This window comes from Anolis carolinensis, chromosome 4 (genome assembly GCF_035594765.1).
Source record: "Anolis carolinensis isolate JA03-04 chromosome 4, rAnoCar3.1.pri, whole genome shotgun sequence".
Taxonomy (NCBI): Eukaryota; Metazoa; Chordata; class Lepidosauria; order Squamata; family Dactyloidae; genus Anolis; species Anolis carolinensis.
This window is the reverse complement of record NC_085844.1, coordinates 24,263,231-24,290,163: the sequence shown is the minus strand read 5'-3', so window position 1 is coordinate 24,290,163 and position 26,933 is coordinate 24,263,231. Positions and strand designations below refer to the sequence as shown.

The window sequence follows — 26,933 nt, the reverse complement described above, 5'->3', positions numbered from 1 at the left end:
ATCAAACATATAAGTATCTAACTTTGTACAGTACTACTAAGCTGTCACGACCCAGGCTACAGAGCACCAATAACCATACGCAGAGGCCAGATTCTATCTAATATCTTTATTAAGGAAATATATAAAGTTAGTAAAAGCAAATGTAAAAGTTAGTCCAGAAGTAGACCTTTCAGGAAAGGTCAAAATTAGTCCAAAGAAACAATGTCCAATATGAAATATTAAGGTCCAAAGTTGTAATCCAATAACCGAAACACTCACTTTGCCAGGCAAAGTGAGGGGAGATGACAAGGTCCTTTAGTCCATGAACTTGAGCAAGGCTAGGAAATAACTTGATACTTGAAACAAGGCTTGAAACGTGGAACAAGGTAACGAGGAACAAGAACAAGGTCCGTGGAATAACTTGGTAAAATCCGTGAAACAAGGCAAGGTTTAGTCCTGGGAAACAAGGCAAGGTCCGTAGGTAAACAAAGGCTGGGAAGCAGGAGCGAAGGCAGGAAACAAGGACAAGGCTTGAGCAGGAACGAGGCTTGAAACGGAGCGCGCTGTCCAGACACAACTCGCTCCGGAGGCTGACGAATTGACTCCGCAAAGTTACTCCGCGGGTAAAACACCTATATAGAGTCTAACTTTCCCGCCGAGAGCAGTTCTCTGGGAACCAGAAACGAAAGCTAATCTCTGAGACCAGATGTTTGACTCCTTAAAGATTCTCATGGAAAGCAGGCTTAATTGGCAAATTCTTAGCAATTATTCTCGCACTCCTGCGCGAGGCTGCTTCCAAACCTCTCTGTTGTTTACAAAACTCATGGCGAGAAAACACTGGAGATGTAGCCTCAGTATTTGTTTGACATACTTCTGGAACATAATCCTCTTGCAGGTGCAAGGTTCCCAGATCTGGCTGGGAAGAATCTGTCTGGGAAGAATCCAGTTCTGACTGGGAAGGTAAAAAACCCAAGTTTTCTTCTTCATCAGGCATCACAATGTCATGAGCAGGACTACAAGGCCCATGGGTCATCACACTATCCCCCTCCTCAAGCCCCCTCCCAAACTGGGACTCTCTCCCCGAGGCGCGAGGTCGTGGCTTGGCGGGATAGGTCTGATGGAAGCGACGGGTTAAATCAGGAGCGTGAACTGTGGAAGCGTCTTCCCAAGAGCGTTCCTCAGGGCCAAAACCCACCCAGTCAATGAGATATTGCAGGCGGCGGCGGTGAAAGCGAGAATCCAAAATGTCCTGAACCTCGAACTCGTCCTCCCCATCCACCAAAATAGGGACGGGGGCCGGCCGGTCTACATCTGGCCGCACACCATCCGCCGGAAGGAGCAGGGAGCGGTGAAACACTGGGTGAATGCGCATTGAGCGCGGAAGTTGGAGTTTGAAAGTCACGGGGTTAAGTTGCGCCACCACTGGATAGGGGCCAATGAAACGGGCATCTAACTTCCGGCAAGGGCGATGGGAGGGCAAAAAGCGAGTGGACAGAAAAACCCGATCTCCTACCTTGATTTCGGGGCCCGGCTGGCGATGTTTGTCCGCGTGACGTTTATAGTCCTCCTTGGCTTGTTCCAGTTGCTGGAGCAAAAGTTGTTGCACCGCTGTGAGTTCCTGCAGCCAATCTTCTGCTGCGGGAACATCTGAAGTTTCAATGACAGGGGGAAAGAAACGTGGATGGAAGCCGTAGTTTGCAAAGAACGGCGTTTCTTTTGTAGAAGCCTGGACTCCATTGTTGTAGGCAAATTCCGACAGTGGTAACAGAGAAGCCCAATTGTCCTGTTGGTAGTTTACATAACAGCGAAGGTACTGTTCCAAGGTGGCATTGGTGCGCTCCGTTTGCCCATCCGTTTGGGGATGATGAGCTGAAGATAAACGAGAGTCTATGCCCAATAGTTTTTGTAGTGCCTTCCAGAAACGAGAGGTGAATTGGGATCCACGGTCTGTGACCAAACTCTTGGGCAATCCATGTAGTCTGAAAACATGTTGGAGGAATAAATCTGCAGTCTCTTGGGCCGTGGGAAGACCTTCACAGGGAATGAAATGGGCTAACTTGGTGAAAAGGTCCACCACCACTAGGATCGTGGTGAATCCACAGGAAGGTGGTAAGTCAGTGATAAAATCCGCAGAAATTATTTCCCATGGGCGAGATGGGTTAGGAAGGGGGTGTAGAAGCCCTGAGGGCTTCTCCCTTCTTATCTTGGAGCGCTGGCATACTGGGCAGGTGTTAACATATTTTTCCACATCCTTGCGGATCTTGGGCCACCAGAAATCTCTTAGGATCAAATGCATGGTTTTAAATAGTCCGAAATGCCCTGCTGGTTTGCAGTCATGACACAGACGAAGTGCTTTTTCCCTGCCCGGTCCGGGTGGGATATAAACATGATTTCTATAGCAAAGCAGTCCATCTTTAAGCGAAAAGGGAAAATGCAGACCTTGACGAAGTTGGTCCTGCGCCCAGGCATCTGCTTGCTGACTAGCCCTGATTTCTTGAGCACAGATGGGCCCTGGAGTAGAGGGAGTTGAATCAATGGGAGTGGATTTGGTGTTCCCCACTGTGAGCGTGGCAAAGTTCTCGGGTTGTAGTAGTTGGGATTCAAAGGTCTCCTTGCGTCCTGCAGCGTATTCCGGTTTACGTGACAGGGCGTCTGCTTGCTTGGTTTGGGCTGGGGTCACATAATGAATCTGGAAGTTGAAACGTTCAAAGAATAAAGCCCAACGTTGCTGCCTCTGATTTAGCTTGCGGGCAGTTCTTAGATGTTCTAGATTCCGATGATCAGTGTGGACTTCAATGGGAAATTTGGCCCCTTCTAGCCAATGTCTCCAAGTTTCAAAAGCTGCCTTTATGGCTAATAGTTCTTTTTCCCAAATGGTATAGTTCCTCTCTGGTGCGGTTAGTTGACGAGAATAATAGGCACAAGGATGAAGGTGATCTCCCACCGGTTGTAGGAGCACAGCCCCAATTGCCACATCAGAGGCGTCCGCTTGCACCACAAAAAGGGTTTCAGGATCTGGATGCTGAAGGATTGGCTGGGATGTGAATAATTTCTTTAGTTGCTGGAACCCTTTCTCTGCTTGATCAGTCCAGCGGAAGGGCTGTTTTCCACGGATGCAGCTAGTGATTGGGTCAGACCAGCGGGCAAAATCTGGAATGAACTTACGGTAATAGTTCGCGAACCCCAAGAATCGCTGCACCTCCTTCTTGTTAGTTGGCGCCCGCCATTCCAATACTGCTGAAACCTTGGCTGGATCCATGGAGAGCCCTAGAGGCGAGATACGGTATCCAAGGAAATCTACCTCTTGTAGATCAAAAGCGCATTTTTCTAGCTTGGCATAAAGTCCATGATCCCGCAATCGTTGCAACACCATTTTGACGTGGTTCTCATGTTCTGATTGTGATCTAGAAAACACCAAAAAATCGTCCAGGTAGATTATCAAGAACCTATCTAGATAGTCCTGGAAAATGTCATTGACAAAATGCTGGAACGTTGCGGGAGCTCCGCATAATCCATAATTCATAACTCGGGACTCGAATAATCCGAATTTAGTCTGGAAGGCGGTCTTCCACTCGTCCCCTTCTCTGATGCGAACTAAGTTGTAAGCTCCCCGAAGATCCAGCTTGGTGTAAACCTTGGCTCCTCGAAGTCGGTCTAGTAGATCCGAGATTAAGGGCAGGGGATAGCTGTTCCGCTTGGTGATATTATTCAATGCTCTGTAGTCCACCACCAAGCGTAATTCCCCTGACTTCTTTTTCACAAACATCACTGGGGAGGCGGCTGGGGATTGAGAGGGTCTGATGAATCCCTTGCGAAGGTTTGTCTCTATGAATTCCCTGAGAGCTTCTTGCTCTGGTTCAGTCAGGGAGTAGAGATGCCCTCGCGGGATCGGGGCCCCCTCCACCAAGTCAATGGCACAGTCATAAGGTCTATGTGGGGGTAATTTTTCGGCTTCTTTTTCATTGAATACATCCCAATACTCGGAGTACTTCTTTGGCAAGGTGATAATGGGCTCGGTGTCTGTGGCATGGCAGACCTTGGCTACGAGGCAATGGTTTTGGCAGTACTTTGAAGCAAACTGCAGTTCTCTGTTGGACCAGGAGATGCTTGGGTCGTGAAGTGTCAGCCATGGAATCCCCAAAATCACAGGGAAATGGGGAACCTCAGTAACAAAGAAGGAAATCTCTTCCATATGTTCCCTTATCCACATCCTGGTGGGTTCCGACCACTGGCTTACGGGGCCCGTCTTGAGAGGGCGGCCATCGATGGCTTGCACCACACGGGCATTCTTGAAGTCATGATATTGTAATCCCAGAGTCGGCATACTCTCTATCGATGAAATTGTTGGTAGCTCCTGAGTCTATCATGGCGTGGATCATGACGGGTCCCTTTTTTGCTGACCATAAGGTGACCACTAGAAGGAACAGGACCCCGGTTGGCGGCTCTTGAATGGGTTTCTTGACCGGGTTGGCGAGCCTCTCTACGCCCGGTCGTTGGCTTCCCCCGCCGGCTGTGTGCCAGCCGCCTCAGACGTCTTCGTCTCCGTGGAGGACGCCGCCGCAAGACGGGCGGCGGGCTTCCCTTTGGCTGGGCACTCTCTGGCGAAGTGGCCCCCATTCCCGCAATACCAACAGAGATTTAGGCGTTGGCGGCGGGCCTTCTCGGCGGCATCTAATCTGGGACGCACATTGCCCAACTGCATCGGCACCTCCTCGCTCCCTCTGGGGTATGGGGATGGTGGTGGGGGTCTCCACACTGGACGCGGCTGAACGCTGGCGGGAGCGGGGGGTTTTGCCCCAGCTCTACCGCTCTGGCCTCGTACCCACTGCTTCCTGTTGGCAATCATGACTTCAGCCCGTAAACATTGATCGATGAGTGCTTCCAGCGTTTGGGGAGGATCCACCTTGGAGATTTCCTCCAGCATTTCAATGTTGAGACCCTCCCGAAATTGTCCTCTGAGGGCAACATCGTTCCAGCCGGTGTTGTGGGCCAGCACTCGGAACTCGGCTATGTACTGAGACATGGGTCTGTCTCCTTGGAAGAGGCGGCGGAGTTTGTGCCCGGCTGCCTCCAAATTGTCCTCGATTCCCCAGGTCGCCTTAAGGTGGTCCAAGAAATGTTGCGCTGACCTTAGATGTGGGGAGGCTTGGTCGAACAGAGCCGTCGCCCAGTTAGCCGCTGGCCCGTCTAGGAGACTGTAAATCCACGCCACCTTGATGTCTTCCTGGGGAAACTCGGCATCACGGGCCTCTAGATAAGCTTGGCATTGGCGACGGAAAACATGAACCTTGGAAGCTTCTCCAGTAAACTTGGTTGGCAACGCCATGGCCGGAAGACGGATTCCGCGTTCCTTCAAACCCTTTATTTCTCCATCCTGTGCATTGAGCTTATCACGGATTCGGTCCACCTCATCCTTGTCGATGGTGTAGGTAATCGGCTGGCCGCTCGGCCCAGGTACGACTCCGGTAGACATTCTGGCCGAGGTTAATTGGTGCTTAGGGTGGCGGAGTCAAACTGTCACGACCCAGGCTACAGAGCACCAATAACCATACGCAGAGGCCAGATTCTATCTAATATCTTTATTAAGGAAATATATAAAGTTAGTAAAAGCAAATGTAAAAGTTAGTCCAGAAGTAGACCTTTCAGGAAAGGTCAAAATTAGTCCAAAGAAACAATGTCCAATATGAAATATTAAGGTCCAAAGTTGTAATCCAATAACCGAAACACTCACTTTGCCAGGCAAAGTGAGGGGAGATGACAAGGTCCTTTAGTCCATGAACTTGAGCAAGGCTAGGAAATAACTTGATACTTGAAACAAGGCTTGAAACGTGGAACAAGGTAACGAGGAACAAGAACAAGGTCCGTGGAATAACTTGGTAAAATCCGTGAAACAAGGCAAGGTTTAGTCCTGGGAAACAAGGCAAGGTCCGTAGGTAAACAAAGGCTGGGAAGCAGGAGCGAAGGCAGGAAACAAGGACAAGGCTTGAGCAGGAACGAGGCTTGAAACGGAGCGCGCTGTCCAGACACAACTCGCTCCGGAGGCTGACGAATTGACTCCGCAAAGTTACTCCGCGGGTAAAACACCTATATAGAGTCTAACTTTCCCGCCGAGAGCAGTTCTCTGGGAACCAGAAACGAAAGCTAATCTCTGAGACCAGATGTTTGACTCCTTAAAGATTCTCATGGAAAGCAGGCTTAATTGGCAAATTCTTAGCAATTATTCTCGCACTCCTGCGCGAGGCTGCTTCCAAACCTCTCTGTTGTTTACAAAACTCATGGCGAGAAAACACTGGAGATGTAGCCTCAGTATTTGTTTGACATACTTCTGGAACATAATCCTCTTGCAGGTGCAAGGTTCCCAGATCTGGCTGGGAAGAATCTGTCTGGGAAGAATCCAGTTCTGACTGGGAAGGTAAAAAACCCAAGTTTTCTTCTTCATCAGGCATCACAATGTCATGAGCAGGACTACAAGGCCCATGGGTCATCACATAAGCTTTGCTTCACATATAATATAATAATAATAATAATAATAATTTTATTTCTTACCTGCCTCTCCTTGTGGCTTGAGGCGGGTTACACACAATTTAAAAACACAAACATAGCAAAAATTCAACAAATATACATATTTCTATAAAACATTATAATGTCATACTCCTAATGTAATGCCATTTCCTCTCTATTACATAATACATAATACATAATACATATGGGATGTATATGCGAGGCAATCTAGCAAATGCAGATCTATAGCAAAATAAACATGGTCCATTACTGCTAAGATTTCAAACGTGTTTCAAATACGTTATCAGATTAAAGTTTTATATGTTTAGAACTTTTAGCAATGTTAGCACAGAATCCAAAGTGGCTTATGACACTGGCTATGTTGGCTATGAGTTTTAAATTTTATATTATTAAATAGTTTTTATTCAAAATTTTTGCCTTTTAATGTTTCACAGTTGAATTTTTAAAAATTCCTGTGATGTTTTTGTTTAAATTTTCATGGCAATGTGTTTGTTAGTATGGGACTAAATGTTTGCCATTTCTTGTTAGAAACCACGTTCCCATAGGGCTGGATATAAATAAAGTTTATTATTATTGTTATTATTATATCCTTAATGCAGTACAATTTAAACACTATTACAGGTTATTTATTTATATTTATTTATTCATTTATATTTTATTTAAATGTTATTTAAACATTTAAACACCAACACAAACTGCCACTTTGAGGTCACACAGTGAAGAGGGGGTAGCCAGGAAAACACAGCTCCATCGTGTTTCCTTCAGCACCACGGGGAAGCCCCTCAATATATACAGTATAATAATATATAGAAATAATAACATTGTAATGTAATAATACGAATATATTCTATATAATATTAATAAAATTGTAATATAAATTATTGTATATAAACTACAACTTATGATATAGTACAATATATACTGGTAGTATATTATATATATTGTGGTATAATACAGTACAATATAATAATATATAATTATTATATAATATGGGTCGGGCTTTAGCACATCAGGTTAAACCACCAGCAGCAGTAAATCTTATTAATCGAAAGGTTGACAGTTCTAAGCCTGGGCCAGAGTGAGCTCCTGGCCTTTAGCCCTGGCCTTTAGTTTCTGCCTACTTAGCAGTTCGAAAGCAAAGTGAGTAAATAAATAAAGGGTAAAGGGTTTCCCCTGACATTAAGTCTAATCATTTCTGACTCTGGGGGTTGGTGCTGATCTCAATTTCTAAGCCGAAGAGCCGGCATTGTCCACAGACACCTCCAAGGTCATTTGGCCAGCATGGCTGAATTGTGTGCCGTTACCTTCCCGCCGGAGTGGTATCTATTGATCTACTCACGTTTGCATGTTTTTGAACTGCTAGGTTGGTAGAAGCTGGGGCTGACAGCAGGCACTCACCCCGCTCCTTGTATTTGAACTGCCGACCTTTTGGTCAGCAAGTTCAGCAGCTTAGCGGCTTAACCCACTGTGCCACCAGGGCTTCAGTAAATAAATAGGTGGCTTTTAAGCAGTAAATAAATAGGTACCACCTAAAAGCAAGGAGGTATTTAAGATGCCAAAGATGGGAAATGCCTATTTATATCTCTGTCTATGTTCAATTGTATGTCTTGTCAGTGTATAAACAGCATTGAATGTTTGCCACATATGTATGTTCTGTGATCCGCCCCGAGTCCCCTTCGGGGTGAGAAGGGCGGAATATAAACATAAAATAAATATATTATATGAATTACTACTAACAATATTGCAGTATAGTGGTGTAATACAATACAATAATATAAAGGTAAAGGTTTTCCCCTGACGTTAAGTCCAGTCGTGACCGACTCTGGGGGTTGGTGCTCATCTCCATTTCTAAGCCGAAGAGCCGGCGTTGTCCGTAGACACCTTCAAGGTCATGTGGCCGGCATGACTGCATGGAGCGCCGTTACCTTCCCACCGGAGCGGTACCTATTTATCTACTCACATTTGCATGCTTTCAAACTGCTAGGTTGACAGGAGCTGGGGCTAGCAGCGGGCGCTCATTCTGCTCCCGGGGTTTGAACCTGGGACCTTTCGGTCTGCAAGTTCAGCAGCTCAGCGCTTTAACACACTGAGCCACCACCAGGGGCCCCATACTAATACTAATATTGTGTTATGCTAACAATATAATATATTGTATATAGATATAACATTGATAATATTAAAATGCAATACAATATAATACCAATAACACAATATAGAAATATTGTAATATAGTAATGGTAATATATTAAATATATTTAGTATTGTATATTTGTGTATTCTAAGTTGTAATGTTTTTGAATGTGAGCCACTTCAAGTTTCCGTACAGAGATAAAGAGGTATATAAATGAATAAAAATGAAAATAAATAATTGTTATTATATCCTTAAGGCAGTATAATGTAACTATTATTGCAGATTATTCGCGGGACGTTTAGGAGAGGCAATCTTCACAAAAGCAGATTTCCTTCCAGCATGTCTATGTGTGAAACCTGTTATAGCACAAGTTTGTCACCACCTGGTAATGAAGATGACAACGCCATATCACTGAGTTGATTGATGGGCAAGAAAAGATGAAGTCCAGCAGATTCAAAATAAAATACATCTCAGGGAGGGTAAAGCAAGCATGGGCCCTCCAGGTGTTTTGGACTCCAACTCCCACAATTCCTAACAGCCTACCGGCTGTTAGGAATTGTGGGAGTTGAAGTCCAAAACACCGGGAGGGCCCAAGTTTGCCTATATCTGGGTTAAAGGAAAGGGCTGCTACTTTGTCTCTCCCTCAGCACAGCGTCCCATGAGGTGGAGGCGCCTCCCTCTTCACCGAAGAAGAGAAGGCCGATGGGAAGAAGCCCCGGCCTGTGAGGCCTACTAGTCGCCCCGAGGCTCCCCCGCCGGTTTCCCCTGAAGAGAAAGGGAGGCGCCGCTCTCACCTCTTTGACGGAGAGGAACTCGAGGAGCGGGAAGACCAGGTGCCGGTCTAAGAAGCGCGCGATGCGGGTGGTCAAGTCGTAGTCCGCCATCTTGGGCGCCGCGCTGAGAGGGAAAGGCCGACGCACGGCACGTTCGACGACGTCGCCCGAGGATATCAAAGTGCGCACGCGCAACAAGAGCACGCACCGCCTTCGCCAAAGCGGGCGCCCCGTCTCCAGGCACAGCAAACCTTTCTACGCATGCGTCGAAGAACTTCCGCCCTTCTTTTCCCATCCTCCTTATGCATTCAAGCTCCGCCTCTCTTCCTTTTCGCGTCACTAGTCCCTAGGAGAATAACTCGTGCGCATGCGCCCAGGATTATTTTCCCACTGGGTTGTCATTTTTCCGGACTGTATGGCCATATTCCTGACGTTTCGCCAACATCTATCGCAGGCACCCTCAGAGTTTGCGAGGTATATTGGAAACTAAGCAAGGGAGGTTTATATATCTGTGGAAGGTCCAGAGTGGGAGAAAGAACTCTTGTCTGTTGGAGGCAAGTGTGGATGTTGCAATTAATCTCCTTGACTAGCATTGAAAAGCCTTGCAGCTTCGAGGTCTGGCTGCATACCGCCTTTGTTGTGAGGTGTTGGCTGGCCCTGATTGTTTCCTGTCTGGAATTCCCCTGTTTTAAACTGACATTGCTCTTTTACTTCTAATATTTATTATTGGCCCTTGCATTTTTGTCCACCAGCTCTGTTTTGATATTCTATTGCACAATTCCCTTTCCCCCGAATTTCAGTACCCATTACTGCTCAGACTATTGGCTGTTGATGCAGTTTTTTATGTTATTGTCTTGTTGTAATGTTGTTGATTTTATTGAGATATGTTTTAATCTATGTTTGGTTTTAATTTTTGTTGGATCAGGCTTATCCCCATGTAAGCCTCCCCGAGTCCTTTCGGGGAGATGGAGGCGGAATATAAAAATAAAATTATAGTTATTATATATATATTATATTTTCAGAGTGTTTCTTTTTATTTACTGATTTTAGAGTTTTTTAAATACTGGTAGCCAGATATTGTTCATTTTCATGGTTTCCTCCTTTCTGTTGAAATTGTCCACATGCTTGTGGATTTCAATGGCTTCTCTGTGTAGTCTGACATTGTGGTTATTACAGTGGTTCAGCATTTCTGTGTTCTCAAATAATATTCTGTGTCCAGGTTGGTTCATCCATTTCTCTGCTATGGCTGACTTCTCTGGTTGAGTTAGTCTGCAGTGCCCTTCATGTTTCTTGATTCGTGTCTGGGCAATGCTGCGTTTGGTGGTCTCTATGTAGACTTGTCCACAGTGCATGGTATATGGTAGACTCCTGCAGAGGTGAGAGGATCCCTCTTGTCCTTTGCTGAACGTAGTATTTGTTGGATTTTTTTTGGTGGATCTGTAGATAGTTTGTAGGTTGTGTTTCTTCCTTAGCTTCCCGGTGCGGTCAGTTGTTCCCTTGATGTATGGTCAGAACACTTTTCCTCTGGGTGGATCTTTGTCTTTACTCTCGTGGCTTGTTCTTGGCCTTGCAGCCATTCACACTTGCCTCCAACAGACAAGAGTTGCTGTTTGAATGCAGTTTGACAGCACTTGAACTGCAGTGGTTCAATGCTATGGAATTCCGAGAGCTGAAGTTTGATGACGCACCACCACTCTTTGGCAAAGAAAGCTAAGGACCTTTTAAAACTAAAGCTCCCAGTATTCCATAGCATTGTGCCATGGTAGTTCAAATGGTGTCAGACTACATTTATTCCACAGTGTAAATGTGCACGAAGACCTCTTGCCTATGTATCAGTCTCTTGCTCTGGAGTCATTGGGGTTGTAGCCCTGTGAGAACCAGTGCTTTTTATGGTCACTGGATACAGATTATCCCTTATCCAAAATGCTTCAAACCAGAAGTGTTTTAGATTTCCAATATTTTCAGATTTTGGCACATAAACAACAATATCAACAACAATTTATTTATGACCTGCTCTGTCTCCCCAAGGAGACTCAGGGAAGTCTCCAGCAAAATAACACAATGGCAAACATTCAATGCCAAAACAACAAATAACAAATCAAACCAGTAGATAAAACAATCTCAATAAAATTATAAAAATTATAACTTAAAGAAACATAATACATCACAAACATTTACAACATTATAAGTTTTTAAAAGCTTAGAACTGCGGATTGGGCTTAGCATAGTAGGCTAATCCACTATGCTGCAGAAAATCCTGCCAATCGAAAGGCTAGCAGTTTGAGCCCGGGTTGGGGTGAGCACCTGCCATCAGCCCCAGCTCACCTGCCCACCTAGCAGGTCGAAAGCAGAAATGTGAGTAGAGCAATATGTACTGCTTTTAGAGAGATAATTAAGGTGCCCTTAAGGACATGAATCAGGAGGATGTTTAAGCATGACACCAAGCTCCTCGGCATCTAAGATGGAGTGACAGCACCCCCCCCCCCCCAGTGGCTCCAAGATACTGGAAATAAGATGGGAAATGCCTTTCACCTCTGTGTTGTCTAGCCTAGTTAACTGAATAACGGCATTGAATGCTTGCCATATCTGTGTTCTGTAAACCGCTCTGAGTCCCCTTCAGGGTGAGAAGGCAGTAATATAAATACTGCAAATAAATAAATAAATACTCTTTAAAATTAGACTAAAATATTAAAGATAAGATGGTATCCAATTTCTAACAAGCAAAAGTAAGTGTCCAACAAGCAGGCAAGGGTATATATAAAGATGTGTTCATCTCCTCCTCTCTGTAAGCTAGACTACATAGGAAGTTTTTAAAAAGCTTTTTAAAGGAGAGAAGGAGGACGTTTTTAGTTCTTTAGGGAGGGGGTTCCGGAAGCGGGGGGCGATCACAGAGAAGGCCCCCCTCTCATTCCCACTAATTATGCTTGAGATGGGTAGGACCAAGAGCAGGGCCTCTTTTGCAGACCGCAGTGTTCGTGCTGGTCTGTATGCAGAGATGCGGTTTTCCAAATCGTCTGGGCCCAAACCGTTTAGGGTTTATTTTGAAGCAAATGGCCAAACTTGCATCTCTTTTAGTCAAAAAACTTCTGTGGCTTGTCTTCAATTGATTTCTCTGTCCTGGGGTTTCTGGTTTAGCATATGCTCACCAGGCAGGGATCCTCTTTAACTGTGGTCCTAGATAACCACAACAGCAGGACTACTTTAAATGTGGATCGTATGTGAAAGTGGGTTGGACTTGATGGCTCTTGTGGTACATTCACCTATGATTCTGTGATATTAAGATCGAAGGTTTAGGCTGATTCTAAGTCTTTTTCCAGTTGAAGTCAAACATCTTATTGACCAAACTGCACACTCATATTTGGCTTTGACATCTCAGGATTAGCATTCCCAATGGGAAGGAAATAATTAGAGTTTCCATAGCTTCAGGAGTTTCCCCTGGGCAATAGATCTTCTCAGAACATTTCCCAGACTCAGCAAGTTTTCTTTCTGAATGGGACTGGAAGTATAGAAAAGCCTATATCCATGACCTCCATCAGCTTCTATAACACAGAAGACTGCGTATATAATCTGAAAAGGACTCTATGCGTTTATTATTACAGAATGTTTTCATTACATAGACTGCCACCAAAGTAGACTTTAATTTCCATGAGACAAAGACCCTTGTGTCTCTTTTCAAGGGAACATAAAAATGGCTTGAAAGGAAGGTAATTAACTAAGCAATTCAGTGTGCAGGTTTTTCATGTTTTTTTTTAAATGTGGACATCACAAGAAAGAAAGAATAATTTATAAGTGGGTAATCTGATTTTTGTATGGTGCTGAACATTTTTGTTTGGCATCAGCAGCTGTGGCTTACATTTTATTTCTAAGATCTACCCTTCACTGCAATGCTGTCTTAGAGCATAACCACTGTGTAATTCATTGCTACCAACTCTGAAGGTGAATTAACTTGAAATAGATTCATTGCCAAAATTGTAGGAGTTAAAAAGATATTCTGCAATTGAAAAACCAAACAGGCAATATGCTTTAAAACAGGTTGTATATAATGTTCCCCAACACAGCAAGATGTAGGGAAAGATTTTCATGGAAGTATTTGTAGGAAAGAAAAATCTCTGTGGATTTTCCATAGATATTAGCAGAACAGAATAGCTCACTCTGACAGCATTCAACTGTCAAGATCAGGGGTCCCCAAACTAAGGCCCGGGGGCCGGATGCGGCCTTCCAAGGTCATTTACCTGGCCCCCGCCCTCATTTATAATATAATATTTTTATATCAGTTTTAATAATATAATATATTGTATATACATATGATATTGATAATAATATTATCATTTTATACAATATAATACTAATAATAATACCATATAATAATATTAATTATATGTTATATATTACATATAATGTTACAGTATAGTGGTATAGTTCAATATAGTAATATATAATGCTAATATTCTGCTATGCTAATAATATAATATATTGTATGTACATACAGCTGCTCTGAGTTCCCTTCGGGGTGAGAAGGGTGGGATATAAATGTAGTAAATGAATAAATAAATAATTTTGGACTTAGGCTCGCCCAAAGTCTGAAATGACTTGAAGACACACAACAACAACAACAATCCTAATTAACCTGACAATCTCATTGGCCAGAAGCAAGCCCACATTTCCTATTGAAATCCTGATAGGTTTATGTTGGTTAAAATTATTTTCATTTTAAAAATTGTATTGGTCTTTCATTGTTATTGTTGTTGTTTTGCAGTACAAATAAGGTATGTGCAGTGTACATAGGAATTTGTTCAGGTTTTTTTTTTCAAGTGATAATTCGGCCCCTTAACAGTCTGAAGGATTGTGGACCGGCCCTCTGCTTTAAAAGTTTGAAGACCCCTGGTCAAGATGGTTCAGAGAAATCCAGAGTGTTAACCAACCTCTCTGTATACATCCACATGAATTATTCCAAAAGTCAGTGGAAGACACTGTAGCGGAACCTTCGTGCTACGGTTCTTGTTGGCGCAGTGGAGGAATTTGAAGACGGACAACTGAAGGAATTTCCCAGAAAGCAGTTTTATTTCGCTAATGGCCACTAGGGGTCCCCCTAGCACAAAGTAAGTGCTTCTCCAGGGGAACCGCCCAGTGGCATGCTGAGTGAACATTTATACACACTACAGGGTTCGGGTTATGCCCGCCCACAAGCAAATTCATTGGCTTAGAGTTGTGACGCTGCCCAATCGGTGCTGACTAGCAGGCCGGCTGCACCCTTTTTGTGCCGTGCTCACAAATCTTTCAGAGCGCCTGCGTACGCATGCTCTGTTTGTTTTTCTTTAGCTTTCATTTCTTCAGAAACACATGATTTCCCAGAAGTCACATGTTTCTGTGAGTTTATGCACCCGGGTCGCTAGCTGTCGCCATCTCTGCCCATATATGGTATTTCCTGGGGTTCCTTAACCCCCCCCGCCTCACTCCCCCATTTTCTTTTTGCGAAGCGCATGTACAAAAGCTGAAGCAAAGCATTATGGTTCCATCCAATCCCGCTTGGCTTGGAGTATGGCTATCTTTTTTTCAGGTAAAGATTGTGTGACACACCTAGTACACATTTGCATCATTATTGGAGTGCAACACATAACTATGAGAACAATGAACAATCCTAAAATCCCTACCAACAATATGTTCTTCAACCATTCTATTGAGGGTAACCAGCTAGTCACCCAGGAGAAGGGAGACCAACCTTCTATCTCCTGGACATTATTGTAAATTAACTTTTGTAATGACTCGATGTCATCTTCAATAGTATTATTCAAGTTATGAAATTTCACTACACAACGTCCTCTAACCATGGCGCATAACCCCCCCCTGGCCGCCAGTAGGTAGTCAAGGGCCAACTTATGCTGTAGGGCCATCTGGCTGATTTCTTCTACTTCAGACTGGATTTCCCGGAAAATTTTACCAGTGGCATTTATGGACTTTTCAAGGCGGCAAGTCAGGCCTAGAACACTTCTACGGTTTGCTTGAGCTACAATCCCTGGGTAAGCACCCAGTGTCAACAAGCCTGTGATCAGGCCTCCTCCTACACGGGAGGCTTCTGAACCTGACAGGGCCTTGTTGATAATGACCTCATCCGAGCATTCTGGTCCTAGAGGGCCTGTTTGCACAATGTCCCGTTTCAGGCGCTGATGCCCTTTGTGTAAGACCTGAACTGGGAATGTCAAATAACCCACACCGACACACTGGTAGTTGCCGGGGTGATAATTTGTGGCCCATTTATCAAAGAAAAACCATAGATTTGGATCCCTAATTTGCCATAACGGACAGAGGCTTTTACCTAGGCTCAGTTGGGTTAATTGTTGCAGTATGTTCATATAAGATTTTAGGCCCTCAATAGAATCATTCACACCAAATGTGGGATAATCTGGATACATGCTAGCCCACTCGGTTGCGGTTAGATTTAATCGTGAGACATAAGATGTATTAAATCGTCCATGTAGATAGAACCGGTCTCGACAATGGGAATAATTGCCTAATCGGGAAAAGAACGCCTGCCTAGTTCCCCAGTGTTTCCACTCAGAATTCCATATTCCCGATCCTCCACAACAGAAGCACAAACCCCTGGTGGAGGTATGGTATCTAAACCGTCGAAACCGAGTTTTATTTATCCTTTGCGGTATGCTAGAAAACACGGTAGGTGGACCCTCCTGAGCCTTGGACAATCCCTCCAACACAATCTGTGGTTCATCAATTAAATCGGGAAGAAATGAAAAATCTCCTACGGTGAGGGGGTGTTCATATATTAATGCTACCTCTTTCCCGTGCTGCTCAAACATATAATTGGCATGTTCTTTTATCCAATTCCCATGTGCTCTTTTTCCAAAAGAGAGAATAAAACTCAGCACAAATAATATACCAAGCACAGTGCGCTTTCCTCCCCTCCTCATAGCTTGTCTCCCACTTTTTCCTCTCAAAATGTCTAGCCACCATCTCCCGGAGAGCGCCTTTGTTGGGCCATGCTGCGACATACTTGACCACCGACGCTCCGTTGCACCCGAAGGGATCAGCTTCATGGCCTTGTTGACCCCTTAGGGAGTTGCCGGATGATCCTGAGTCTCAGGTCCTCACCAGGAACTCGCTCCGTCCGCCACTCCTCAGGTGCTAGTTTTACACGGGTGTAATGTATCCACGGCTTAATCTCCTTCACCTTCACTGCAGTGGGGGTAGACAGGAGCACAACATAGGGTCCTCGCCACTTGGGTCCCAATGGCTCAATCTTCCAATCCTTGACCAGAACCTCGTCACCTGGTGAAAAACAATGTAGAGGTGTGGTAGGGAATGGTGGGTTCAATTCAGAAATGTATTTTTCTAACTGCTGCATTTGTCTGCCCAAAGCCTGAACCTGGGCCAATGTCTGTTTCTCTCCTATGAGGTGCTGCTCAGCTCCTGTCTCTAAAGCTCCCTTCAAGTTCAAAGGGGGTCGTCCATAGAGTCTTTCAAAAGGGGAGAGTCCTGTCCGTTTGTGTGGTGTACATCTGATTCCTAATAATGCCATGGGCAAAACCACCGTCCACGGCAATCCTGTCTCTTGGCAAAGTTTCCCAAGCTGAGCCTTTAATGTCCTATTCATTCTTTCCACTTTTCCAGAAGATTGGGGTCTATATGCACAATGTAACTTCCATTTTATGCCCAAAATTCTACATAATCCTTGCACAGCCTGTTGAATATATGCGGGGCCATTATCTGATCCAATTTCTAAGGGTATGCCAAATCTGGGAATAACATCTTTCATTAGAGCTCTTGACACCTCTACAGCCTTCTCAGTTCTTGTAGGGTAAGCTTCCACCCATCCTGTGTATGTGTCCACGAACACCAGTAAATATTTGTATCCTTTGTATGGGGGCATTTCTGTAAAATCAGTGACTAAAGCTTCAAAGGGTACCCCACCCACATGTTGGACTCCTGGTGGCTTGAGGGGTCCTTCTCTGGGGTTATTTTTGATACATGTCCAGCATCTTCGGGCTGCTGCTGCCGTTAGGCTATGTAATCCATCGATATACAACTGTCGTCCTAGCAGATTTGCCAATGCCATTTTTCCTAAATGTGTGTTTTGGTGCATGTGTTGGACTAAGTGCCATGCCAAGTCCTTAGGGACGTAGACACGGGCGTCTGGCATCACTATGAGTTTTCCTGACCACTGACCCTTCTCCTTTAAGGCCCATTCTTCTTCCTCTGGTGTATATGTAATGTTATGTTCAGTTAATTCTACCTGTAGGGCCATTACCTGATGTTCAATATAGGGCAGCCTAGCTGCCTCTTTGGCTGCCAGATCAGCCTGCCTATTTCCTTGCACTACGGGATCGTCTCCACGTTGGTGCCCTTTACAATGCATCACAGCCACCTGCCTTGGCTTCCAAACCGCCTCCAGGAGATCCACAATCTCTCCAGCATGTTTCACGCACTTTCCTCCAGACGTGAGGAGCCCGCGCTCCTTGTACAGTGCTCCATGTGCGTGGAGGGTGGTGAAGGCATATTTTGAGTCTGTGTAGACGTTAACCCGCTTTCCGCTTGACAATTCCAACGCTCGGGTCAGGGCAATCAATTCGGCCTTCTGGGCAGACGTCCCCGGGGGCAGTGACTCTGCTTCCAGCGTCTCTCCCCCCCACCGAACAACCGCATAACCTGAGTGTCTTTGATTATTTTCCATAAAGGAGCTTCCATCTGTGAACAGAGTGTCGTCCACCTTAGTTAGTGGCACATCCTTCAAATCCGGTCGACTGGAGAATACCTCATCCATCACCTGGGCACACTGATGGATCGTGGTGTCTCCTGGAGTCGGGAGCAAGGTGGCCGGATTCAGAGTGGAGCAAGTCTCCAGGGTCACCAGTGGGTTGTCACACAACAATCCCTCATATTTCATTAACCTCTCACTTGTGAGCCAGCGCGGTCCCTTAATGTCTAACAGTGCCTTAACGCTATGGGGCACCTTAACTGTCAGTGGCTGTCCTAGGGTCAATTTATTCGCTTCTTTGATTAAATCTACTGATGCTGCCACAGCCCTCAGGCAAGGTGGCAATCCACGAGCCACTGTGTCCAATTGCTTTGACAAGTAGGCAATCGGCCTTTGCCATGAACCTAGTGGTTGGGTCAATACTCCAACCGCTGTTCCTTCCCGCTCTGCAGCGAACAGAGTGAATGGTTTTTCCAAATCGGGCAGTCCTAATGCTGGAGATGACATCAATGCTTCTTTTAATGCCTTAAATGCCTGTTGACATTCTTCTGTCCACTCAAATGGATCTTCTCTTCCACCTCTCGTAGCCTGGTACAGTGGCTTAGCCAACACGGCGTAGTTGGGGATCCACTGTCTACAATATCCTGCTGATCCCAAAAATTCCCGCACCTGTCGCCGGGTACTGGGAGTGGGGATGGCACAAACAACTTCCTTTCTTTCAGCTCCTAACATCTTCTTTCCTTCGGTCAGATGGAACCCCAAATATTTCACCGTGGGACAGCACAACTGGGCCTTTTTCTTTGACACTTTGTAACCCTTTTCTTCCAATGTCTTGAGAAATCTCAAAGTATGCTCTTTACAGCCCCCTAGTGTCCGGCAAGCGATAAGCAGGTCATCTGCATATTGAAGCCAAATTCCCTCTTCCTTAGGTATTACAAAATCCTGTAAGTCTTTGGCCAGGGCTTGACCAAAAATGGTCGGGCTGTCCCGGAACCCCTGAGGAAGGCGTGTCCAAACATACTGGGTCCTTTGCCCTGACTGCTGAGATTCCCACTGGAAAGCAAAGATCGGTTGGGATACAGGGGCCAATCGAATGCAAAAGAATGCATCCTTTAAATCCAATACAGTAAACCATTTGGCAAATGCTGGTACTAGACTCATCATGATGTATGGATTTGGCACTACCGGGGTTAGGGGAACGGTGACTTGATTTACAGCCCGCAAATCTTGGACTGGGCGATATTCTCCTTGTCCTCCTGGTTTCTTGACTGGGAGCAGGGGCGTGTTCCATGGGGAACTGCATGGTACCAATATCCCATGCTGCAGAAGTCGCTCTAGATGCTTTCTGATCCCCTGCACTGCCTCTCGACTGACGGGATACTGTGGCTTGCATATGGGCCCCATTCCTCTTTTCACTTCCACCACCACCGGTGGAACATATTTAGCTAATCCTGGAGGATTATCTTCTGCCCACACTAAAGGAGTCTCATGCCATGGCCATTGTATTTCTTCAGTAAAAATCCTAACTTGAAACAGTCTCCATTCCTCTTCCATGGGAAATGATAGCTCCACTTGTCCATTCTTCATGAACTGGAGTTGTGCTTGTAATTTTGATAAAATGTCCCTTCCCAATAAAGGGACTGGGCAGTCTGGGAGATATAACATCTTATGCTTGACCTGATGTCCGGCCAGATTGCAGGTGCGTTCCTTAAGGAAGGGGCACTTCTGGGTCTTCCCAGACACCCCTATTACTTTCGTAGTTTCCCGAGTTGGTGGACTAATTTTTGTATTTACTACTGATTTTTCGGCACCTGTGTCCACTAAAAAGTCCAATTGTTGGTCCCCGATTTCAAGTGTGACCATCGGCTCCCCGGGGTCCAACAAAACAAGAGCCTGGCTTCCTCATTCCTCTCCTCCATCCATATCTTCCCATTCTTCTTCCATCACAGCTGCTGCAGCTATCACCTCTCTTGCAGGAAAAGGTACGTAGTTCCCACGCCCTCTTCCCCTTCCTGGGTTTCTTCCTCTCTCAGGCCTTCCTCTTTCTCTCGGTCCTTCCTGACTTCCTTCTCTTCCTTCTGGGCATTCACCTTTCCAGTGTCCAAACTTCTTACATTTAGCACATTGGTCTCGACCTAACCTCCGAGGGGGGCCCCTTCTTCCTCCTTGTCCCCCTCTGGCATATCCTCCTCTTCCTCTCTGTCCACTTGCACTTTGTTCCATCATGGTAACTAATGCTTGGTATTCCTGCTTCTTCTTCCTGTCCTTCTTCTCTTCTTCTACCTGGTCCCTCGCCATATAAACTTGATCTGCGAGTGCCAACAATTCATTCATAGTCTTTCCTAGAAATCCTGGTTGCTTTTGAATCTTTCTCCGGATGTCAGGAGCCGCTTGACTGATAAAAGACTGTTGAATCGCCCTCCTACCGTTTTCATCCTCCAAATTATACGGGCTATACTTTCTATATGCTGCCTCCAGCCTTTCCAAAAAGGCTGTTGGTGACTCAGATTTTTCCTGTACCACTCCCTGAATTTTTACAATGTTGACGGGTCGCGGCGGGCCCCTCTTTACCGCTTCTACCAATATACGCTGGAATCCTTTCAGTCTCTGCAAATGTCCTTCTTCTGCGGTGTCCCATTGGGGATCTATTTCCACAGGAAACCTCTGTGCTCCCCACTCGGCTGCATCACCATCTTGTGGGGCACCAACCTGGGCTATGGCTACCCCATTATTCAACACTGCTCTTCTCTCCTCTGATGTGAACAACATATTCAACAATTGTCTGCAATCTTGCCAGGTGGGATTATGGGTTGCCATAATCCCTTCCAATAGCCTAGCCATAGCTTGGGGTTCTTCACTATAAGGTGGAGTATTATTTTTCCAATTCAAAATGTCACTACTACTAAAAGGCACTACCTGGTATGCTTGAACTATCTCATTCCTGTTGTTTATCACAGGCACCGTTCTCAAGGGCATCTGGAGGGCCGGTCCGGTCGGTGAATCACCAGACCACACCGGAGCTCCATGTCTCCGAGTTTGTGCCGGAGAAGCATCACTGGGCATCCGTTGTGACTTCTTCTTTTCCTTTGTTTCCTCCTGATATTTTTCTAGGCTAGGATAGTGTTTCTTGGCCGCTTCGGTTGACTCCGAAGAGTAGGGTGGGGGTCTCGTTCCTAGTGTAGGTGCACCGGGGGCTGTTCCCTGGGGTGGGGGGGGCGGTGGCAAGGGTGGCGGCAATAATTCCTGTTGTCTAGCCTGTACACTCAACTGTAAATCTGGGTAGTCCTCCTCATTGGATTGGAAAACTTCCTTCTTTTTCCCCTCCTTCTTCACCACCATACATTTGCCATTCCTGCACTGTCGAACCCAACCTGGATCTTCTCTAACTACCCGTTCCCACGTAGCAATATAGACCCACTGGTTCGGATGATTCACAGCACAATATTCTTCCACTGTTCGGATCAGTTTCAGATCCCACGTTCCTTCTACTTGCCAACCTAAACCAAAATCTGGCCATTCTCCCTGACACAAATTTCTCAGCCTATAATCTCTTAGGTCCCTTGGATTCCCTGCTACGGCTCTGCTAGCAAAAGAGCCAAAATTATCTAAGATGCATTGTAAGGGAGTGGAGCTCTTTGAATTTTTCCCTCCCATCCTGCCTAATAGAGGGGACTGTCCTGGCCTGGGCACCCGGCCACTCACGGCATGCGTCAGGAAACACAAGACAGAACCCCTTTCTACCTCCCTGGGAACTTTTTTTTGTCCCTCCCAGCGCTGGCGTTCCCTTAATATCTCATGCAAACCCCTATACTTGCCAGATTTCTGTAGACGTCGGACCAACCTTCGCCCCTGGGCTTTTTCCCCTGGATCCTTTTCCTCCTAGCCGGTTTCTGTGGAACCTCGCTGATGTTGCAGCTCTCACCGTCAGTCGGCGTTGGCATTCAGAGGCAAGCACCGCAGCCGGTCGTGTAGTATTCAGGGGCCCCTTCTCGTCTCACGGTAGTTGCCTCAGGCCCCCACCGCTGAGTTGAGGCCGTCCCGCCAACGGGATCCGTCTCCAAATCTCCTGGCCCGTCTTATAGGAAAAAATCACGTCGGGGTCACCAGAAAATGTAGCGGAACCTTCGTGCTACGGTTCTTGTTGGCGCAGTGGAGGAATTTGAAGACGGACAACTGAAGGAATTTCCCAGAAAGCAGTTTTATTTCGCTAATGGCCACTAGGGGTCCCCCTAGCACAAAGTAAGTGCTTCTCCAGGGGAACCGCCCAGTGGCATGCTGAGTGAACATTTATACACACTACAGGGTTCGGGTTATGCCCGCCCACAAGCAAATTCATTGGCTTAGAGTTGTGACGCTGCCCAATCGGTGCTGACTAGCAGGCCGGCTGCACCCTTTTTGTGCCGTGCTCACAAATCTTTCAGAGCGCCTGCGTACGCATGCTCTGTTTGTTTTTCTTTAGCTTTCATTTCTTCAGAAACACATGATTTCCCAGAAGTCACATGTTTCTGTGAGTTTATGCACCCGGGTCGCTAGCTGTCGCCATCTCTGCCCATATATGGTATTTCCTGGGGTTCCTTAACCCCCCCCGCCTCAACACCAGTATTGCATGTACCCAATATTTACAGAGTTTGGAGAGTTCATTTTTTGGACTGCATCTCTCAGAGTCCCCTAGCTTACAATAAACTTTCCAAGATGTGACTCAAAGACACACTACCTTTTAATAAGAATGTTATATTTAGTTGCCATTGTAATGAAAACAATATTATTATCATCATTATCATCATCATCATCCCATTTTTTCTCTCTTAAAAGAGACTCAAACCGGCTAACTGAAACCATTATAATGTATAATTTAAAACCTAAAACATATAAACACAAAAACAAAATTAAACATAGTACTATAAAAATAGTTAAAAGCATTAAAATAATTAACCTATTAAAATACAGCACCCCCTGGCTTGGTCTTAAAAAGTCTCTTCTATAAAAGCTTGTGTCATCTTTCTTCTTTTATGGTTGCTGTCACAATGTATTTTATCAGGATGATGCGCTCTATTCAAAAAGGCAGTGAAGTTAATTACAGCCATACAAATTCAAAACTATTAATAGAATAATTACAAAACAACTAAAATTATGACATCTGATTTGTGCATTAAAATGTTAAGAAGTTTAAATGGCAGAAATAAAACTGATAATAAAAGTAAATTGAAGATCAAACTCATGGCCAAAGAGAAAATTGGAGCCTTGCAACTTGTGAGTAGACAAAGCAGACTTTCCTAGGGAGTTATTCCACAAATGGGAATGGAGGCTGTTTCTGAACACAGGTGTCTCTCCAAATATAAACTTCAGAAGGACATAATGGGGAAACACCCTTCAGCTAGACTTTTTCTAAGCTTTAAACATAGAGTTTTATGTAGAAACACCAGCACTTTCAATGGGTTATGGAAACTGACTGCTACTAGTACTGAGTGATTGTAGTGAGCTAGTGCTTTCCCCGTATGGAGAATTCATGGCCAAGTTAAGACTTCAGGGATCCCAATTCACACTCTCAATCACACTAGCAGGATGATAATGTGGAGTTTAATATAGCAGAATCATAGGATTTTAGAGATGGAAGATTATCACAAGAGTCCTCTTGTCCAACACCATGCAGTTCAGGAAAATGCAAGTAAAGCACACTTGGCCAGCCAACCGTTGTCTAAAGACTTCCAAAAAAGGAGAGTCCACTGCCTTGTCTCCTCAAGTAGTTTTCTATTCTAACAGCTTTCAAGAGATGTCTCTTTGGAGGTTTAAATGGTGGATTTAACTAGATGTCTAGACGTCTAGATCACAAAGTATTTAAAAATTCAGAAATATTTTTATTTTTAAAAAATCCAAGGGACAAGATTATTCTGTATTTGTGATTAGTGTTATATTGCTTGGATTGCTCCTCTTCACTGATGTGCACCCTCCCACATTTTTACATGGGGCATCCACATAAGTAATTTATCCTGAAGTAATTTGATACTGGGTTAGATCAGATCTTTCTGAAAGACCTGAGTCTAACCCAGTATGGGCCCTGTTCTCGGACTTCTGAGGGGACCATCTGATTCAGCCTGGAAAACTCAGAGGGCTGTAACCTTCTCCCCCAAAAAAACCCTTTAAAAGCCTTGACACTTAAAAAAAAACCTTACCCAAACGCCATTCCCCCTTCTCCGGGGCTTTCCTGTGTGGGGACAGAAGTCCAGCCTGACCTGGGAGTCATATAATCAAGTATAATAATAATAATAATAATAATAATAATAATAATAATAATAATACTTTATTTATACCCCGCCACCATCTCCCCACAGGGACTCGGGGCGGCTCACCTGGGGCAAGGCCCAACTAGCACAATTTACAAAAACAACAGCATAATACATTAAACAATATACAACAAATAGTAAAACACAGTAAGACAATAAAACAAGAGTTAATATCTGATTTGATAATCTGGATTATATGGCTGTGTTGATCGAGCCAAAGAGGATGGCTGGAAGACAGGAATTCCTTATAGTTTCATCAAACCTTTTGAAATACTGTTTCTTTTTTCTTTTCTTTTTTAAAAAGAGCTCAGTGAAAGGGCAGTGATGAGATTTGCAGTGATTCGCCTAGTTGTCTAGCTTTTTGAACTGAGTTATAATTGGTACATGAGCCACATCAGTTTGGATACTGATACAAAGAGACACCAATTGGTAATAAGGAGGCATTCTGTTGTGAGATTACTCATTTCTTTGCAGTAGTCTGAAGAGCCCAATGCCTACTCTTTCTTGCAACTCTCCATATCTTTCTCTAGTCCATGTACTCAATCCTTTTTCTTCTCTCCTAACTGTTGAGGTCATCTCTCCTTCTGCAAAATGTTAATCTCTCTCCTATGAGAGAGCATCCATAGAGCTCCAATTCCAACTGTGGTTACTAGCTTGCTACCACACATGAGCACCAACTTTTAAGGGCTCTTGTAATCAAGCATAGATAAACTTGTTTTATCTTCAAATCCAAGATGGATTTTCTGATACAATAAATATGTTCCTAGTCTCATCTGACTTTGGAACCCAGACTCTGGGTTTGTATATGCCTCAGGTTTTCTCTGCCCATTAAAACTCCCACATCCTCTACTAATTTTGAAGGCATTTTAATTAAAACTCCACAGACCATTAAAATGTCTGCTCTTGGAGGCTTTGAGAAGCAGTAGTGTACATTAAAATAACTGCCAACTCTCACAAATATCACCTTGGTAAAACCTGGAAGTACAAATTAGAATCTCTTCCATTTTCATTTTTAGTACAAACAATGCATGAAATGGGTTGGGGTGGACCACAGTGGGAGTAAAACTTGTCCCCATTCCTGCTGTATTGCCCACCCTTGTCCTGGAGAGTGGCTACTAGCCAGAGCTGACAGTATCAGTCTAGACAGTGCAGTGGTCTGGCTCAGTGTAAGGCAGTTTCCTATTTTCAGATTTGCCTGTGTTCATTATTTCTGCATTTGATGTAGATTGTGTCTTTCTGCCAAAACTAGGACTCAAAGTAGCTTACAACAAAATGAAAAACAGGTCCAGATTGAAAACACAAGAAACTATCATTTAGAAGACCAATGAAAGAAGATTAACAGTAAAGTATTACAACAGCACAGTGATTGAACAATATATAGATGTTAAAAGGTATGGCACCCATCTTCTACTAGCCTCTTTCTTAATAGCCTGCTTGCATAACAATGTATTTCCTTGCCAGTGGAAGGGCAACAGAGAAGGGTCAAACACAGCCTTCTTTCCATCCTTGTATGCTCCCTACCTCTATTGAAGTGTCACAAAATATTTGTAAGATTAGTCTGATCCCATGTCCCAGGATTATCCAGTGAGCACCATGAAATCTGGGAAATGGAAGCTAAATCTCCTCAGTCCAAATCCAACATACGTAACCACTAACCACACTGACTCTCCCTCTCTCCAAGGACATAGACACTTTCTGATCTGCTAAGGATAACTTAGAAAGTGCCTGTTGACAAAGTAATTTAATTTTACTTGATGTATGAGCAATGCTGGCTTATGCCCAGAAATCATTTCCAAATAAAAGTAAAGGCATCAAAACACAGGATGTTATTGCCCACCTAGAAACATAGCCAGTTTGTCAAGCTCCTTAAGTTTCATTGCAGTGGCAGCAGATATTGCTTGCTGTCAAAGAAACTCCACCTAAACCATAGTCACTTAATTTTCACCCCATTCCTATTATATTTCTGTGTTGCTACTTCAGAAGGTAATTCAAGAACAGAATTACAAAATCAGGCTGTGATTTGTGAAGCTGAGACTGGATAGTTAATATAAAGAGATTTCCTTGGGTGACACAATGAAAAATGAGTATCTGCATAGGACTTTATCGCAAAGTAGGTTTGATGTACAATTGCACTGGCAACACTCAGGTTGTTGCATTATGTTTCCATCATTATTGGATTGCATCTTTCCATTGATGGAAAGAACCCATTCATGGCACCAATATTGCTGCTGTCCAACTATTGTAATCGGTGTGATCATTTCATTCCACTGTAGTTCCAATATCCTGACAGTCATTTGTGATCAGGCATTGTTCTCCTCTTCTTCTCCTTCCTATCGCCAAGGACAATGAAGTCAGTTCAGTGTTTGCATAAGAGTAAATCACAAGAACAATATTGGTTTTATCCCATTCCCCAACTTTTATTTTATTTTAAAGGTTTATTTTGCAGAATTACACTATTGTGATGAGTCACAATTATGACAGTACTCTCTATTTGTAGGAAGTTTCAAAATTGTGCAATCACTCTATTTCAGCATAAGAAA

General features: G+C 44.5%; 1 protein-coding gene and 1 long non-coding RNA gene across 3 annotated transcripts in view; one reads left to right on the top strand and one right to left on the bottom strand.

The window, feature by feature from the left end:
• eif3e (eukaryotic translation initiation factor 3 subunit E) overlaps window positions 1-9,583 on the bottom strand; it is a 40,903-nt gene extending 31,320 nt beyond the window's left edge. Inside the window, exon 1 of the mRNA XM_003219444.4 lies at window positions 9,427-9,583. Coding sequence (XP_003219492.1) covers window positions 9,427-9,516 — 90 coding nt within the window. The 5' untranslated portion in view covers window positions 9,517-9,583. The remainder of the gene's footprint in view (window positions 1-9,426) is intronic.
• An 88-nt stretch (window positions 9,584-9,671) lies between these two features.
• The window catches only part of LOC103278473 (uncharacterized), a 39,950-nt gene continuing 22,688 nt past the window's right edge, over window positions 9,672-26,933 (top strand). For both annotated transcript variants that reach the window (XR_010005895.1, XR_506079.3), the window contains exons 1-2: window positions 9,672-9,879; window positions 25,643-25,784. This is a non-coding gene — a long non-coding RNA (uncharacterized LOC103278473). The remainder of the gene's footprint in view (window positions 9,880-25,642; window positions 25,785-26,933) is intronic.